Raw genomic sequence first — 18883 nt, 5'->3', positions numbered from 1 at the left:
GCAGCTCTCAAATATAACAGAATGAGGACGATTACATTTGTTAGAATTAATTGAACTTCTCAGGTCATTTACTACTTTCAACAATGCAGTTTCAATTAGCAGTTAATCGTATGTTAATATTATAATTACTCTGGTTTTGAGAAGAAAAATAAACACAGGAAGACTGATATCCCATTCAGGTCAACACAGTATTGCAGGTAAAATCAGCATTAGTGTTTGGGGTCATCACTCGTCAGCTAATACTCCTTCACAACCCTCCTATCGACCTGTGTTGGACTTCCTCAACATGAGTTGTCATCCAGGAGCCCGACCGGTAATGTAAGGTTACCATTGCTTAACACAAATATAAGGATAGGAAAATTACTTTCATGTTTACATTCATGTTGCATAGTAACCATAATAATGATAACTCTTATCTGCTGGAAGCAAAGGCGGAACTTATGTGGGGGACTGTGGATTTTGTCCACCATCACTTATATTGGAAGCACATCAGAAAGGGATGTTTTACTGGTCATTATACACAGGAGAAATGATAATAGCATTCAAAAACTGTTTTAATGTACCTATCGATGTGTATGTATTATTTTAAGACACACATGAAAAATTGTGAACCTATCTTGTAACCATGACCACAATCGTTCCATAACACGAACCGAGAAGTTATTAACCCACACGTGATCCTTCATGAGTCATTCTTGTCTTGTGAAAATGAAAAAAAAAAAAAAAAAACACTCAACTTCATGTAGTTTTAAAGTAATGCAATTATGTAGCCTGGTTCCAGACCATAGACCCCGCCCACTCAACTGAGTAGGCTTGCATTACTGGTCTGGCATACTTCAATGAATTTGCGATTTATCTCGTCCAAACGATGGACAGACCAATGAACGCTGGGGGTCTAGCAATTAGCCAATCAGCGCCACGCTGATGTCAAGCTGTACGCCAGTGGGTAACTGGTGAGGATAGAAACAATGGCGACTGCTACAGATCCAACAGACCACATTAACGATGCTATCGAGGTATTTCGCCACTACTCATGTTAATGGAGGACCAAATTAAGGAAGCTGCTAAACTGGATTTAACGGCGATGCAGCTGGGCGTGCACGACGACAGAGACATTTTAAACGGGCAATGCTCTCTTGTTTTCGGCACCCCCGAGGCATGGATACTAATGACGTCAGATTATGGGTGAGTCGTTGATCTCTACTGATTGGTTAGGGAAAAAATCAAATTCCCTCCCCCTTGTAAATCACCTTCAATGGAAGCCATGTCAGACTGAAGGTTCTGGGAGCTTCAGTCTGACACTCAGGCTAGCAATTATGTGTTAGTCTAAAGCAATGAAGCACATTATATGGAACTATACTGCAGACTGGAGTCTCTTTTGGCAATAACAACCACAGTTTAACCTGTGACAGCTGTCTCATATAAATGTACTGTGGGCTAACCACATGTTGGATACTGTATATGCGGGGAATATGTTATATCGTTTAACATAATTATTGTTTTTAACTTAAGCCCAGTGTGATGCCTTCCATTATTTCATGTTAGTGCACCTCAATGTCATGTACAGTATATTAACCATTAAAGACTATTAAAGTGCCGTTGACTGCAGAAACAGAAATCTTTGATTCAGGTGAATGATGGAAGAAAAAACTGTGACAGCAGTGTTAAAATATATGATGCTGTATAAGCTGTTCTCAAGTGTGGCTGACAGCTAACTTATCTCAGCTCATTTGCCTACAGTTTAAGAAAAGTGTTATTTTCACAGATAAGAAACAATAAATTGTGAAGACAAAAAAGCCTCCACAAAATAGCAGTTTAAGTCTCGTGTGTGATTTATCCTGCTGGGCTAATTTATACAATGTAAAATGCCTGTTAAGGCAGTTCAATATTAGGACCCAAAAGCAGACACCACCAGAAGACTGAACAGTTTAGACAGTTTATTTTTGGAAAAAAAAGGAAAGTTGGTTGAAGGCTTGGCTGGAGTGGACAGGCTGAGGAGGTTGGGTTCGGCGGAGCAGGGCAGGCGGTGGAGTTGAAGGAGGAGAAACCAAATTGGCTGCTGAAGACAGAAGTGAGGCAGGTCAAGTCTTGTATAGTGGTGGAGCTGGCGTGGAGGATCTGAGGCACAGAGAAAAAACAGGTAAACTGGTTGTCCAGGAAAAAAACACCAGAAATACAAATGATCCAAATAGTCTTAGGAAAGGAGACCTAGACGTCTGTACCGCAACGGAGACTGAACGATCTGGCGGAGTCTGGAGGTCTGAACCAGGGTTATATACACTGCAGGGCTTGATTGGAGATTAGGTGCAGGTGAGGAGAACCAGCAGCTGCAGGAGGAGGAGAGCTGCAGATGGGCAGGCAGGAGGAGGGAACCCAGAGTCCACGCCCAGCAACACAGACAGACTGAGACAAACAAGACACAATAGGGAGGGGAAAACAGGAAAACACAAGGAAAGGGAGAGGCTACGCCCAAACTCTAACAATGCCATAGGCTTGTGCTAATAACGTTAGCATGTTTATTTGATAGGAAAATTTCTTTAGTATGAGACAGTTGTTTTGTTGGTGAACATTTTGTCATGTTACCTTTGTTAAATGTTGCTGTTGTCCCTGGCTTCATATGAGTAGAGGAAAAGTCAGCTAGCCACTAGGCTAATTTATACAATGTGAAATGCCATAGGCTTGTACTAATAACATTAGCATGTTGTATTTGAGGGGAAAACGTGTCCAGCAAAAGACAAGTGTTTGTCTGTGAATGCTGCGAGTTAAAGTGAAGCTGATTTGTGTACTTGAGTTTGAAATTGTCTCTATTAAGCCATGTTTAATGTGTGTTTAATGTGTGTTTTGAATCAACTAAATTTTACAGCACTTCACAGAAACCCCACCGCTGACTAGTGTTTTGGAGGTGTAAACTGCAGAGAGACACAGACACACCAGTGCACAAGTATAAATGCTCACGATGGCATAGGCCACGTGCATAGGCTACGGCATAGGGTCTGGATAGAGCCGACGTACAAGTATAAATCCATCTTAGAAGTGATGTACCAAAGCTGATTGTACATGCTCTGCCTCTAGATGGTCAGTGTGCATTTCAGTTGCTTTTAAAACTTGAGCTGATATGGTTTCTCATGACTATGAATGATCACAATGGCACAAAGATTTAATTTCCTCATCCACTGGGGCTATGTAGTTGGTTTAACCTTTGACTTCCTTCTAAGTAGCCACCCTTGTGTCTCTGGTTCTTATCCGCTTTGTTTAGTGGTGTTGTGATCATTCTCGCACCCATGGGGTCACTTAACCCGCCGCTGTCTTTCTGTGTCACTCTGACTCATTGTGGACCCCCTGCTTATGAGCTGAGACCTATCACAAGAAGGAATGGCTGGGAATGGGCTCAGCTTGGCGATATTCCAGCTACATGAAAACCCTCACACACACACTCACTCTCACACACACAAACATCCTAGCCCTAGAGAGCCGGGCGTCTGTTTCAGCCAGATGTGAGCCATCAGCAGAGAAACGCACAGTCACATGCACACTCACAATGAGACATATTCACAATTATTGCATTTAGTTATATATTATGCACTTGTGTCCATGAATACATAATCACACGCACACACAGCAGTTTCTCCATACAAGCCTCAGAGGAGTGGAACATATGTTTGCTCCCTCACCACTGGGGAGTGTGGCAAAGCAGGGGGGCGATGTTTATGAGGGAGCGTCATTAATATGACAAAACAAGGCTGGCTGAGGGATTTACTGCACACACACACTGGTACTGCCATCATCTGTCAGCGCCTCTTATCGCCATCTTTGCTGCTGTTAGCATCGCTGTTAACATCCCGCCAATCCTAAAGCCCAGTGATTAATCACTGTCTACAGGTGTTCGTTTGTGTATTCTGTACTTGTGTCCAATGGTGAATGAAAAATGTAGAGGCCTCAAAACCTATTTTCCCAAGCAGCTCCAAGCAGATCCATGGTGTAGCAGGCTGCTTGGACACAAGCTGGAGACTACTACTATAGGCAGCTAGACAGATGTGACAGTGAAGTATTATATAAAATAAGCTCGAGAAAAATAAAAGATTGACCCAAGTTTAATTTATTTACTGTTTATAACTTGTCCGACCTTTTCCAATGTTTTGTCAGGGTATAAAAATCCAACTAGCTACATAGAATGATGCAGATAAAGAAAAGAAAGAAAAATAAAGAAATGTGTCCATGTAAGGTGAGATTATTTTGTAAAGGTGTCTGATAAAGAAAGTAGGAGAACTGTAAATGCAGCATTGTAGCATGAGAAGGAAATACCCTGGTTAAATTCAAATTGTACTTGACACTACTTCAGTAAATATACTGAGTTACGACCATCACTTCCTGTCACCATTTTTGTCCCTGTTGCATTTGTATCATGGTTTATTTCTTATTTTCTATTTGACTGGGCATCTGTTTGTGTGGAGAAGCTCAAAAACAAATGGTCTTCTATGTTTGTGTACTTGTGACAGGGAGAGATAAGGCGGCATGGAAATCCATTTTGCGTGGGCTCGGCCTCCCAACTGTCTCTGTCTTTGCTGTACAGTCTCCATCTCCATCCGACCACATGTTGGAGAGATATTTACAGCTTCTTTTAATAGGATAATTTCACCGTCATTACCATTCCCATCAGCTAATCCTATAAACCACACTCTCATGTCCCCCCCTTTGTCTCTTAAAGCATAGCATCACTTTGTGTTTGCCATTCGAAGCTTAAAACTGTATTAGTCTGCCCCATTGTCATCCGTCAGCGGTTGTCAGTCAATGAATCAAAGGACTGATTATGCAATCTGTTGCCTTCTGGCTGCCAGAGAGTATTGATAACAGAGTTTTAAAGTGATGAATGTTGTTTTGTTTTTTTACCACCATGTGTGACTTAACATTAATGACTGCTGATAGGTCACTTATGGAATAATTAATTTGTGCAGTTTAGTGCAGTTGGAGAACTGTGCATAGGGTGGATGGAGAGATCCAGGGGGTTATTTTGTCTCAATCATACAACCTATTAGGTCAGGTCAGACTATGTATTACGCAAAACACATTGTGTCTGTTGGCTACTGATGTAATTAATCTGCGGCAGTGAACTCCTACGCACAACCATCCAAACATAACAATCATCTTTAATAGTAGTAGATTGCACATTATTTATGTTGTTAAAAAATGTAACTTTATTTTTTCCATGATGTGAGATCCCATTGTGACATGTAACCGAGTAACGTAACGTACTAAGCAAGATGAATAAAGAAAGCGCAGATAAGGGAAAAACAAAAACACTCATACACAAACCTTCAACAAGGTAGTAAAAATTATATCAGAATCCAAACCCCGGCACCCACAGGTCCATACATTTCAATCCAAGGATACTTCTAAATTCATATTATTCACAGGTCCTGCCCCAAAAAACTGAGGGCAGAAGTTTGTTTTCTCCTCTGATTCAGAAACTCTTAAGCCTCTTAAAAGTCCTCCTCTCTTCTCCTAACATTTTCTCAGGAGCTCTATGAAGGGCTAAGATGCTCTGCGAATAATTTTTATCTTTACAAGGACCTAGTCTTAACTTTAAGGGGAATTTCCACGAAAGCATCACAATTCTTAAAGTTTTCGTAGGAGCAACTCTTAGTAGTCGGAAGCTTTGTGAATACGGCCTCTACTGTCACAGTCCCACACTTAATATGTCTGCCATCCACCCCGACCATCTCTCTGCAAATTCAGCTTGTCACCTAATTGTAGTATTTCATTAACTAAAAGACATGTCTCTGAACAAGATCCAGGCAGTGATTATGCTGTAATAATGAATACAATTTAGAGAATAATTTCCCGGGGAAAGGGCTGCATAGTGGCACAATAGTAAATGTCGGGGCTTCATTGAAGTCATACGGATAGAATAACTGTACACAGTTGTGTGCCAGTCCATGTAATAGTTGTTGAGATAATGCACTCTAGATCAAAAAGATGTGCCAACCAACCGACTGACGCCCCAGGTATGGCTGGAAATAGCAGCCACCTTCATCCTTTACACTTCAGACCTTTAAATGGATCTTTCTACTATGCTCCCAGGGTGTATTATGATCTATTATAAATACTGTTGCATGAAATCTAATCTTACAGCCGAATGAATAAAATTCTTCCTTATCTCCCCCAGGAACCAAGGAAAAAAGTTCAAGTACTTTAAAGCATTTACGCTATATGCAGATGATAAACTACTCTATACTAACCTCCACTCTTCTTCTCTCTTTTTCCCTGCCCCTACTGTCTGCAGGGCGGTGGTGCACATTCAAGTCAACGATGTCAATGAGTTCGCCCCAGTGTTTCGGGAGCCCCAGTACCGAGCTGCAGTGACGGAGGGCAAGATTTACGACAGCATCCTGCAGGTGGAGGCCACTGACCAGGACTGCTCCCCTCAGTACAGCCAGATCTGCAACTACCAGATCACCACCAGCAACACGCCCTTTGCTATAGATCGCAACGGTGAGTAGAAGAGAGAAAAGGTGTATTTACAGTTTTATTTTGTGCTGAAGTGACGTCACTTTTTTGGTTTCACCACTTTACTGCATGTGCAGCACTTGCGCTTCACTTGTTTGAGTGATTTACTGCATGTCAGAGCACATCTTCCCAATAACATTTGAAGTTTTCTGCTCTTCATCTTATTGAGAGAGGATATATAAATACATTTTTGTCATAACACAATGCCACTCGTGATCTAAAAATCCCATCCCTGCACGCACGCACTTTACAGCCACAGGATATACACGCACAGGCACTCATGCTACACACACATACCTGCATACGCTCCGGTAGCAAAACTTAATACTCTGACAGATGCCTCTCCCCAGGATAAAACATGTTCTTTGCTCTTTCCAAGGACAAAGTCAAGTTTTGCCCAGAGAGCCATCGGTCACTACAAATCAGATCACAGACGTCTGAGCACAAACAAACATGACAAACACACACAGACAGAGATAAATGCTAAGAAAAATCTGTGGGCGTTCTCAAATACCCTTACAAATGTACTTGACTTCATCGAGTTGCCACTTGCACTTTGTAACTTGGTTCTTGGACGCTACAAATAAAGTCACTCACACACACAAATATCGATATAATTTGTTTGTGACAGATACCCTCACAAATCTGACAGATTGGGCATCTTCTCCAATAACATGTCCTCTACCGACCTTTTGGGCCATCTTAGTTTGATGGAGGACACACTGAGCTCAGACATTTAGTATTATTATACTCATATTTCAAAATAGTCCACAGTTTTGTCTTTTTTGTTTTAACACTCGACACTAGTTGGGCAGCTCACACAAAGTCAAGTAGGGTAAAATGTGTTCCTTGAGTGCACATTTTAACTTTAAACTTCTTGATGACCGCTGTTAGACAAGCTTTTTCAAATGGCTCATCTGGCTCTAGTGTCTCTCCTAAACAATCTGCATAAACTTTTTTATTCTCCTTGTAGGAGACATACTGGATGCAAAGGACATTACTGTTTAGATTTTTGTTGATGCAGACTGCCGAGCGTTGCCCACTGCTGAGGTGTTGCAATAAAAAGGCTGTGTGGATGAGGTTAGGGCCAAACTGCACTGTGAATGATACAGAGGGGGGCTGCAGCCAGAGTGCTCTTTCTTCTCTCTCTCCATTTCAAGGGGTCTCGCTCAGCCATTGACCGCTGAGGAAAAGGCTTTGAGAGCTCTTGAACTCAAGAGCACCTGAGGGAGGGAGGGAGTAGATGGAGGGAGGACAGGAGGAGTTGACTGTGAGGGCGAGAGTAATGGCTATGAGAGGATCAGGGAGAGAAGTAGATACAAAGCTGTAGTGTGGATAAATTAAACAAAAGGGATAGCGATGGTGATATTCTAGAAGTATGCTCATCGAGAACAAGTCCTATCAAAAGACCAAACGCAACAATGAATAGATAATAATGACAAGTATTTCCTGTGTAGCCAGAGTCTGACATATATTTCTCCTCCATGCTCCAGAAACTATTAAAGCACATCAATGAACCACGCTTCCTTTGTTACTAGGAACACACACTCTGTAGTTTATTGCCTCATTTCTCATTTCATTTCATTTATTTGACTCACAACCGTATCACATGGTAAGGAGTACAAACATTACATACAATAACAAAGCAATGGCACATGGTGTGGCTGAAGTACAACCAGTGTTACTTAAACAGAGGACGGACATTCTTCAAAAAAGCACCTAGTTTACAAATAACTTTTGGTTTATCTGATTGTATAACAAAATTAATTTAAACATAGCTGGCCGATTTTAATAATACGAAGGCAAATACTTTTCTCTGTAAGTTCTTAAGCTTACGTTTGGACATTTAAACAAAATATGATACTCATCTCCCACATGATTATCATCATGGAGGCAGCAGATCCTTTATATCTTCCAGTGACTTTAGGAATTCTGATGTTTTTTTTACTCTAAAATTACAAATACCCTGTCTGTACTTTTGGTTTTTATGCAACATATACTTTTCCAGTTTAAACTCTTGTTTAATTTCAATATATATATATATGTCACATGATGTCATACTTCTGAGCTCACTTTGCCACTTTTGCATGAACTGATCTTTCAAATCAAGTCCACATACACTTTCCTGCTCAGTGGCAGCCCCAGCATATTTGGTGCCCATGTTGGTTGCTGCAGCTCAGCAGTCAAAGTACTGCATGTGTATTACCAAAATGCAAATAAACAACGTAGCTAACAAGAAAAACAAGATGAAAATATGTCCTAATTTACTTACAGTAACATGTGTTGTAATAATATGAATCAATAAAAAAGAATTACAAATTAAGTTGTTCAGAAGAATAAATAATGAAATTATATGGCATATATTAAAATAATAATAAAATATATGAATTAACTTTCTAATTTAACTGGGGATGCACTAATTCTGAAATTCTGGGACAATACTGATACAAATAGCCAAAAGCCAATACCAGTGTTTTTATTTTGATGTGTCTTTTGTTCTGCTTTTGTGCCAGGGAAACACAGAAATCTACACAATACAAAGTGAATAAATTAAGTTTTGAAGTCATTCAGTCCTTCATTGAGCTCAAATTCAATAAAACACATTTATGAAGCAACCTTTAATATTACCTCCTTTCACCTGAAAAAACATCTTTAAAAAATAAGCAAAAAGTAATAAGCACACTGCATATACTACATCATAATTCTCTCCTTAATGTCTATTTTACAGTGCTGTGAAAACATCAACACATTTCTCCTTCAAACAGCTGATTCATTCAAGTTTCTCGCTAAAAGCTACATTTTACAAGATTACACTGAACACGTCATAAGAACATTATAAGTTACCTTCGCCCAATACTCATATTTACTGAATAGAGCTTGAATGCCTCACAATGCAAATCAATGCAACCTCTGTGAGCTGTTTGGGCCCTATTACAATGTTTATGTTGTCAAATTAGAAAAGGTCAATATAGCTGCTAACTTAGCTAACAAAAACTATTAATACATCAGTGAGTCACATTCTCACACTGTGTGACATGTTCATCACCATGACCACTGTTAATCTTCAGTCAATCTGACATGCACTGTCATACCGTAAATACCCACTAGCACACTAAATGTGTATTAATCCGCAACTGAAAATAGTCCCCAACAGTTGCTCTTTTTCGTCCTGTTTGAGTGATGTTTGCCAAAAACTGCAATGCCCACGTTTTGGAGAATTACTGAGCATTTTTCTCTAACATTACATTTATTTTTGTATTTATGGTCCAAGGTGCTGTCTGAACAAATACATTTTCAGTGATGTGTTCTGCCATTGTGGAGCGAGGACAGCAAACAGTTGTGCAAACATTCATTTAAAAAGAAAAAAAAAATGCATTCATGACCTCAGCAGGAACAATCCACGCACAGGGTAGGGAACAACTAAAGCCTCATTTCTACCAAACAATTTTGGTATGGTACCTTTGGAACCAAAAGTAACCAAGACCCTGATGTTTTCACCACAACCAGTGTTGCTAGAGCCCACAGGAAAGGTGCTCTGCAATCTTTTTATATATGCAGTTCAGATAATGTGGTCTAGATTAATATATATATATAAACGCTTGAAGATCCACTCGGTGTATGTCATATAAAAACTAATGGAATGGTCAAAATTGTCACAGTGAAACGTTTCACCTTAAAAGTCGCCGGCAGTAGGCCCAGTGAATTAAGTTATTTTTTCCTCCAATTCCAGCTGCTGTGAGAGGCAGCAAAACATCCTTCCATTTTATAGTTACAGTCTACTGATGTATAAAACTCTCCATTAACTCTGTGAATAGTGGTTTCTGCCTCAAAACCAGCCACATCTCAGCTCTGAGCAGAGTGATCATCCTCTATTGACCAATCATTGGACTAGTGTTCACAGCTCCACCTTTTAGTACCAGATCCGTGTGCTGGGTACCCCAACAGAGGGGGGACCAAACATGGTAACGATACAGAACGGTTCCATTGGTACCATCCACAACTTTTCACAGAGGAAACAGGAAGAAAAGCGTACCGAACTGAGGTGAACTGTACGGTACTGCTCAGTGTAAATGGGGTTTAACACAGTGTTGGTTTTTGGTCTTTGTTGACAGTAGGAACAACAGAGAAAAGTGCCGGCCTTGTCCTATAAACAAAAACCAGGCGGACTGAGCAGCATTAGGTAAGAAGTGCTGTGTGGTAATACTGGATTGTAATTATTGAGGGATGGTAGAAGGAATTCACAAATAGTGAGGCAAAGGTTGTTTGCTTGTGTATGTGTTTACACGAATTTGATAGAGAGGCAAATAGAGAGAATGAGATGGAGGGTAAAGTAGTCATTTACTCGCTGGCCACCCTTGGCAGTAGTCACAGCACGCACAGCCTGCTGACACGGATAAGTTGATGTAGTAATTGAAGGAGCGGGAATAGGAACCTCCGTCATGCAGAAAGGTGTGAGTGTGTAAGTGTGCATGCTTATTTGGGGGGGTGGGGGTGGGGGGGTGGAGGGGGTTAGGGGCGAGCTGCACAACAGATGAGGCAGCAAACAGTGAAATGGGATGAGGCTGCAAAAACGGTGAGACAATGATGTGCATTGAAATGGAATGGGAAGGTTGGAAAAGGGGAGAACGGAGAGCGAAGGAATTCTAAACAAGCTGAGAGGGAGACAGAGAATGGGCGAAGAGGAGGACGGGGAGCTGAACAATGCCGTCCTCATATGAATTACATCTAATCCTCCCACTCACACACTGGTATTCAAATATACCACATTATCAACATTCAGCTCCCTCTGCACCTCTCTCCCCACAATATAGAAACCTCAAGAGGAAGCCGGGCTGTAATATAAGTCGCAATAACTCATTCCAGCTACGTTTCAACCCACAGCCAATAAGGGCCAATAGTGTCTTTTTTCAATGCTCTCGACACCCGCAAGTGTTCTCACTCAGAGTGCCCCCTCCCTGCACAGGCCTGGCTGCGTGTATAGCATTGTCATCCGTCTGTAGTGGAAGACTCATCAAATATTAACATACACATTAGCAGCACAAGAGCTCCCTTCATGCACTCTGCTCAGCATGAGAAAAGACGCTGGTTTGGTAAATGGGTCGCGGTTACCAACAAGGCAGGAGACTCTCAGTTACTGAATGTGTATTGTAGAGACGAGTGGCATATGTGTTTCTTTTGAGATGCTGTGTGCAGCACAAAATCACTGCCACATTAATTTTCATACATTTGTACATAAAAGGCTTTTTCTTGGTTTCATAGCACAAAAAAGAAAGTGGGTCAAATTCACACCTTTGATTTGGACATGAGTGCGATTATTTCAGAGGAAGACAACGACCCATGGCTGCTACCATGACCCAAGCCTAGAAGGAGACAAATGTCTTTTGTGTTTGAGTTTATGTTTGAATTAAATTACCCACAATGCATCGCCGACAATTAAGTCATCGATTCATGTGTGTTATGCTAATGTTGGCTAATGTAGCCTTAAACCTGAAAGCAGAATTAGATGCTGATCATACAGAAATCATTTTAGCAGCTGGAGGCGGCTTTTTGTAATTTTTTTCCCATTGTCCAATCGGATGATTTAAGAGGCGGGCCTTCTGTGGTGGTCACGACAACAAGTTTACAGTTGGTAAACAGTGAGGGAGAAACTGGTGGTAGCAGTTGCTGGATACCCAGAGCTATACAGCCCGACAATAGACAGCAGGTTGTCAAACTGCCCCTGAGTCATCCTAAAATATGCCTGGAAATGGCCATCATGGAGGAGAAGCTCCTGGACCAACTGGTGGTACTCCCCATGACCAACCCTCTTTTTTAGGGTCTCATGTACCCACACAGATCTCTGTTTCCCTGTGCTCAACAAACTATTTGCTGACAGCATTATTAGCAGAATTATGAATGATTTGGAGCTGATGTATAGTGCAATTGTTTAGGCAGGTGGACAAGGCATCACAGTAATCTTGGCGAGAGGACAGACGAGCATGTCTGATTTTCTCTGTGTTATTGAAGGACAGAAGTGACCTACATTTGGACATATTCCTCAGATGGTAAAAACAAGACTGAACTATGTTCTTCACATGTTGCTTCAGGGTCAAATTACTGTCCAGAATCACACCCAGATTTTTTACACCTGATTTTATGTTCATAGTGAGGGGGCTGATTAGTGGCTAAATTTGTTTTGAAATAAGTTAAGGTCCAATGATGAGAACTTCTGCCTTTTCTAAAGAAGTTTTGGGAGATCCAGGTTTTTATGTCATATAGGCAATAAGGAAGAAACACTAATTTATTGGTGTCAGAGGATTTAAAAGACAGATAGAGCTGTGTGTCATCTGCATAGCTATGGAAAGAGATGTGATGGCATATTGTCTGTCCCAGGGATAGCATGTAGAGGGTGAACAGAACAGGTCCCAAAGCTGATCCCTGTGGAATTCCATGTTTTGACCAAGCAGTTCTTGAGGAATATTCCCCAACGGAGACAAAAAGTTTCCTGTTGTTTATATATAAAATTAACCAGTCCAGAGTGGTCCCAGTAATACGTGTCCACTGTTTCAGTCTGTCTATAATAATGTAATGGTCAACCATGTCAAATGCTGCATTGAGGTCAAGCAGCATTAACATAGAAAACGCACCAGAGTCCAAGTCATTTGTAAGAATGCAGCAGAAGCAAGAATTCTGTTACTTTTATCCATAAACACTAGATCCTACATTTCCCATTATGCAACAAAGTTTTCTGTTAGACCCTCGATCCATGAGAAACACCATACATTTCAAACTTTACTGCCTCAGTTTGTAACACAGGCTTTCTGTTTAAAAAAGAACAACTAAAGTCTCCAAGACCAGGCTGAGGTGACCTCTGATGACATTACCAGGACTTTATCCACAATATAATAAAGTGTGGGACTCTGCACCTCCAGAGCAATCCCATTTCTGGTGGATTACGATACGATTAAAGGGCTAATGGGGGGAGAAGATGTGGGGAGACAATCCCTTAGTATTTGTTACCTTCAAAAAAGTAACACCAGGGAGGTGAGGAGAGGACAGACACCAATGTCTTCATTGCAGCATTAAGCAACGGGGGTTTAATGGAAACGTGGTCTTAATTTTGAGCAACATTAGCGCTAATCAAAGCACTTGTGAGAGGTCGAGGCCACCTGTCATCCCGACCATGATCTCATTTGTTACTGTGATTATATTAAGGCATCACAGTTAATTTGACAATGATATATAATGATGCTTTAAGATTAAAATTAAATGTCCATTACTCCTTTAAGCAAACACACACACACACACACACACACACACACACGAATACACAAGCATTCTGTGTTATCTAATAAGTCAAATATGCCACAAAGACACACAAGGCCACCGAGCAGACCCACACTTGAGTGGGACTGCTGTTACTCATTTTCCTCAAGGCAGTTTAAAGTGTATACTTACCTTTCATACTTAATATAGTTACACAGACTAAACTCTGAATTCATATGTCAGTGAAAGAAGAGAAGTCATCGGACTGAAGCACACCTCCAATGAGAGTAAATTTGAAAGGTAATAGTACTGTTGAATATGGAAACATATCTGCTGAACTTATGACTGCAATAAAATAAAGCTGATTTAGCTGTCAAAGCTCACACAGCTGTTTTATGACCCAATAAAGCCCTCCAAATCTTTGGTAACCAAGTTGCTCCAGACTATTTCTCAGTAAGAGATTTGGGTTTGCGGTGTTTATCACAGAATAAAAAGGTTTCACAAAAACATGATGTATTTCATAATAACTTCCTAAACCATCTCACTAATCTGCAAAGAAAATTCTCAACTAAAGGCCTTATTCTAGACTTAAAGAAGGAGATTTTGAACTCAATATGACATCAAATTACCAGACGTTAAAAGTAGAGCGTCACCAAATTGATGGGCCTGGTTGACAAGTGACCAGTCTGTGCCAATAAATGAGTTGTGGGTTGTAAATTAGCCTATATGTGACATCAAAAGTAATCTGCATATTTATACTGTCACTATTTTTCCCCAGTCGACAAACAAAAAAATCTTCATCCTGATGGGTAATTCCACATATTGTGCCATCTTTACTGGTGAAAGTAGGAATGGCCATGAAATAACATTTCTATATTTATTCATATATTCATTGCAGTTGGTGATTATTTAATGTAACCCACGCTTAATGAAGGCACGTTTATTTATACAGCACATCATACACAGAGGAAACTCAAGGTTCTTTATGTAATGAAGTTCAAAAAAAGACACAGGTAAGAGACATAAAAGGGCATAAAACTGTTTTTGTTTTTTTACACAAGTAGTTTAAAAAGACACAAGTCAGAATAATAAGAGACTAAAATCATATAAACGTAATAATAAAAGTTTAGAAAGACGTGAAGGGCAAAACAAAAGTGCAACTCAAGAGAGTGAATGAACACAAAAGTCTTTAGCTTGTTTTTAAAAGTAGTTAGAGTTGTTGGAAATGTGAGATGATAATAAAATATCAAACAAAGTGGTGATGAAGAATGTTCACTGGCTTCTTTTCATTGGCTCGACAAGAGACAGTTGCACAAATCATTTCTGGTGGTATTGGATTGTTTGTACTCATTGCTGAGCTGATTAAATCCTTACAGCCAAAGTACACAAGATCAAAGCTGTCAGAGAGGATTCGCTGCCATTCTAGCCAGTGTGTGTGTGTGTGTGTGTGTGTGTGTGTGTGTGTATGTGTGTGTGTGTGTGTGTGTGTGTGTGTGCGCACAGCTTAGCGTGACATTCCTTGTCAATGTATATAAATGTCTGTATTTACAGTTTTGTAATGATGCATTTAATTTGTGTCTTCACATGTGCGCTGCAAAACTAGTTTTTATGTTTGTAGTTAGTGAGAGTGGGACGGAGGCTGATGACACCCTTAACCTCCTTTTAGTCCCACTCTCTAAGATCACATAAAGTGTGTTTTAATGAGGTCAAATTCAAGTCAATATGATTTATCTCATTGTCATAACGAGTATGAAATTTGATCATGGATCCTGACCAGTGATCACAGGGAGGGTAAAAGCAACCAGAGGTTGTCATATTTTGGTGCAGCTAAAAACCATCTGTGAACACGTCTAAAGCCCTGTTTCCACCAAGCAGTACAGTTCAGTTCAGTTCAGTTCAGTCCGCTTTTTTTTCTGTTTCCACTGTGAAAAGTTGTGGATGGTACCAATGGAACCGTTACGTATCGTCCCCATGTTTGGTCCCCCCTCTGTTGGGGTACCTAGCACACAGATCTGGTCCTAAAAGGTGGAGCTGTGAACACTGCAGTCTGATTGGTCAGTAGAGGACGGTCACTCTGCTCAGGGCTGAGTTGTGTCTGGTTTTGAGGCTCATGTAACCACTGTTCATACTGTGGAGAGTTTTACATATATTAGTAGACTGTAACTTGTTATGTTACTCAGTGCATGAGTTGTCAAAGTGAATCCATCAGCACACCTTAAATATGACAACTACAAATATTCTAATCCTCACTTGGAGAGAAAAGGGGAAAAAAAGCATGGTAGAGTGTTGTTCCTGTGGGCTACATCAACACTAAACCCCTGCTCTTGCCTTAGAAGGACTACATGCACAAACCCAATATTCTGAAATATCCCATGGAGAGAGACTCTCACTGCAGCCTGTTTTATTTTGTTCTGAAAATGTTGGCGTGCAGCCTCGTTCTGTGGATGATAAACGAGGTGCTGGATGGAGCAGTGAGTGACAACAACGCCGCCCACATTTAAGAGTACTGTTTGCGGTAGAAATGCTAGGGTCTAGGTACCATGTCTGAAGGGTTAATTTTGGTTACAAAGGTATCATACCAAAAGTGTTTGAGTAGAACGGCTTAAATGTGCTGAGTATATGTCTGCAAGTAAAACACAGAGTGCCAACACTGTGTTATAAACGTGGCTGCTGAAGAACCTGCACACTGCTTCTAAAACGTTTCCTGTGGAAATTAAAACTGCGACAGGAGCGCGGATGAAACAATAATCCTGTGTGCATTCAGTGTTACTAACTTTATATACGACTTTAAAAGTTAAATATTGTATTTTTTACAAAGACAGGCACAAAAAGTCACGGTCAGCCATCAGGACTGACGTGCCCAGTTTTTTGGAGTTTCTTCTAACTTGGCCAGTCAGGGGCTTCTTTTAGCCTTGATGTTTTGTACATACAGCCCTATGGGACTGAAGCAACTAAATGGAATCCAGCCTATTTTTTTCATTATGTGCACCTGTGCTTTTCCTACTGTGGCATGCCAACATGTCCTCTGTGAAGACGGCGTACTGCCCCAAATATGAACCATTCCATCACCCCCTAATGAGACTAATCATATTCACCTTAATTGCCAAAATTAATTTCAGGTGTTGTGTTTTATGCTGCAGAATCTACGCACTGACATGCAGAAACCAAAGCTGCACAGAAAAAGCACTTTGTTCAGAGGTAGTTTGACTCATCCTCTCCAGCCACACAATAATATGAACATTTTGTTAAAGGTCCAGTTTGAGGATTTAGGCCAGGGTAGTCTCTATATACATTCAGTGAATGTAGAGTCTGTAAACAAACCCCAGAGATCTTGCCTCCAGAAGAAGAGCGGAAGAGCCCTGGTTTGCAGTTGTAGGCAGTTTGTAGTCCGCGTGATATTGACCAATCATGTTTGAGCCGGCTGCAGTTGTTGCCAGGTTAAACGCTCCGTCCAGTGAACTAACGAGGCGGAACATATTTGGCGTCACTGCAAACTCTGAATCCATTGCAATGGTTCAGCATATTTACCTATATATAAACGGAAGTTGGAAATGGAAATTCGCCTCCTCCGCCCAAATCAAACCGGACTGCCAAAAAATCGGGGATCTGCCCCCAGAGGCTGTATCGCCGTCTGCTGGAAGTCAGACGCCAAATACAGCCGATGGGTTCCGAGAATGAGGCCAGGGAGACTCAACTTGCTTTGCCTGGGGCCACATTTGCAAAACAAGGCCAGTTAACAGTTGATAAACAAACAGTAGTAATATTTATCAGATAATGAATAAACATTAAAAATTAAGGCAATATAGATGCAAATTCAACTGTCCATTTTTCAGTAAGTTGCCTGTTTTCAACCTTCCAACATTTGTTGTCATCACTTAACTTTACCAAGAGACAAATCTGGACAAGCAGCCCCACACAGGTCAGGTGCACGCAGAGGCTTTGGGAGAATTTAAGGACATGCAGGGCTTCTGTTTAGGTCTGAGGTCTCCTTCCCTGGCAGTTTTTTTGTAAACACTCCATTTTGACACGTTTTAATGCACTGTGGTGTCTTATTAACATTTAAAGTGAAAAACAAAAATCCCAGTGTGAATCAATTTATTGTCATTGTGAATAAGAAAATGTTCAGCAGGCCTCTTGGCCGTACGTTTAGTATCATTAGCTGGATATATAGGCAGAAATGGAATATAATATTAATAACTATGTTTTCATCAGTGTTAAGTCATGTGAAACAGAGAATTATTGTGTTTGTGTTACCTTAAAATGAGCTGTTTATACCTACATACAAAATGGTTCCTTTTCCACACAGTATGCCATGTTGTTTCTACAGTAGCCCAGAACAGACAAACCAAACGCTAGCTCTAGATAGGGGCAATCGCATTCGGACACCATAGTTCTCCTGCACACTTGTCAAAGTTTTTAGGTGCTGTCACACCTGCCCTGTTTGGTTTGGTTCAGTCAAACTCACATTAATTGGCCCCCCAAGTGCGGTTCGTTTGGGCAGGTGTGAACACAGCAATCACACTCAACCGGACTGAGACCTTCTTGAAGAGATGGTATCAGTCCGATCAATCCGACCTGGATCTGAGCCAACTGCAGTCACATGACACATTGTTTGGGTTAAACATGAGCATGTTACAGTCCTGGAGGATTATTAATGTGCACCTCCTCCTGTACTGCCTTAATATGCACATTCAGCACATCCAACGCATCAAAACATTGTTTTCTAGTTGGAGCCGCGCCTCGTTTTCAAACTGTATGGTTTGACTAAAATGAAGAGCAGCTTTCTCACACAAGGCATTTGATCTGGTCCGCTAGTAAATGCTGCCGTGAGAACAAAAACCAACTCTAGGCAATTATACAACTTAATAACAAAATTAGTCCCTGATTCAGACCAAAGCAAGATGACTCTAAGTTTGTTGTAATCTGTGACCTCACCACTACCAGTAGATGACACTAAATCCTACACACTAGACCTTTAATTGTCCTCTGATGTCTTAGAACTTCACTCACTGCAATTTGTGGCTGTCAATGAGCCCAGTGGCTCAGCACAAATGTTTTCAGTGTGAGACACGATAAGGGAACTGAATTTACTCTACAGCAAATAATAACTGAAAAAAAACTCCTTAAACTTGAC

General features: G+C 40.8%; 1 protein-coding gene across 1 annotated transcript in view; it reads left to right on the top strand.

Moving 5' to 3' along the window:
- LOC125888249 (calsyntenin-2-like) overlaps positions 1–18883 on the top strand; it is a 377475-nt gene that overhangs the window by 213933 nt on the left and 144659 nt on the right. The window contains exon 4 of the mRNA XM_049575486.1: positions 6281–6489. Within this exon, the coding sequence (XP_049431443.1) occupies positions 6281–6489 (209 nt within the window). The remainder of the gene's footprint in view (positions 1–6280; positions 6490–18883) is intronic.

The sequence above is a fragment of the Epinephelus fuscoguttatus genome, linkage group LG5 (assembly GCF_011397635.1).
Source record: "Epinephelus fuscoguttatus linkage group LG5, E.fuscoguttatus.final_Chr_v1".
In the NCBI taxonomy this organism is placed as follows: Eukaryota; Metazoa; Chordata; class Actinopteri; order Perciformes; family Serranidae; genus Epinephelus; species Epinephelus fuscoguttatus.
Note: the sequence above shows the minus strand (reverse complement) of the source record. Positions and strands in the feature narration are given on the sequence as shown.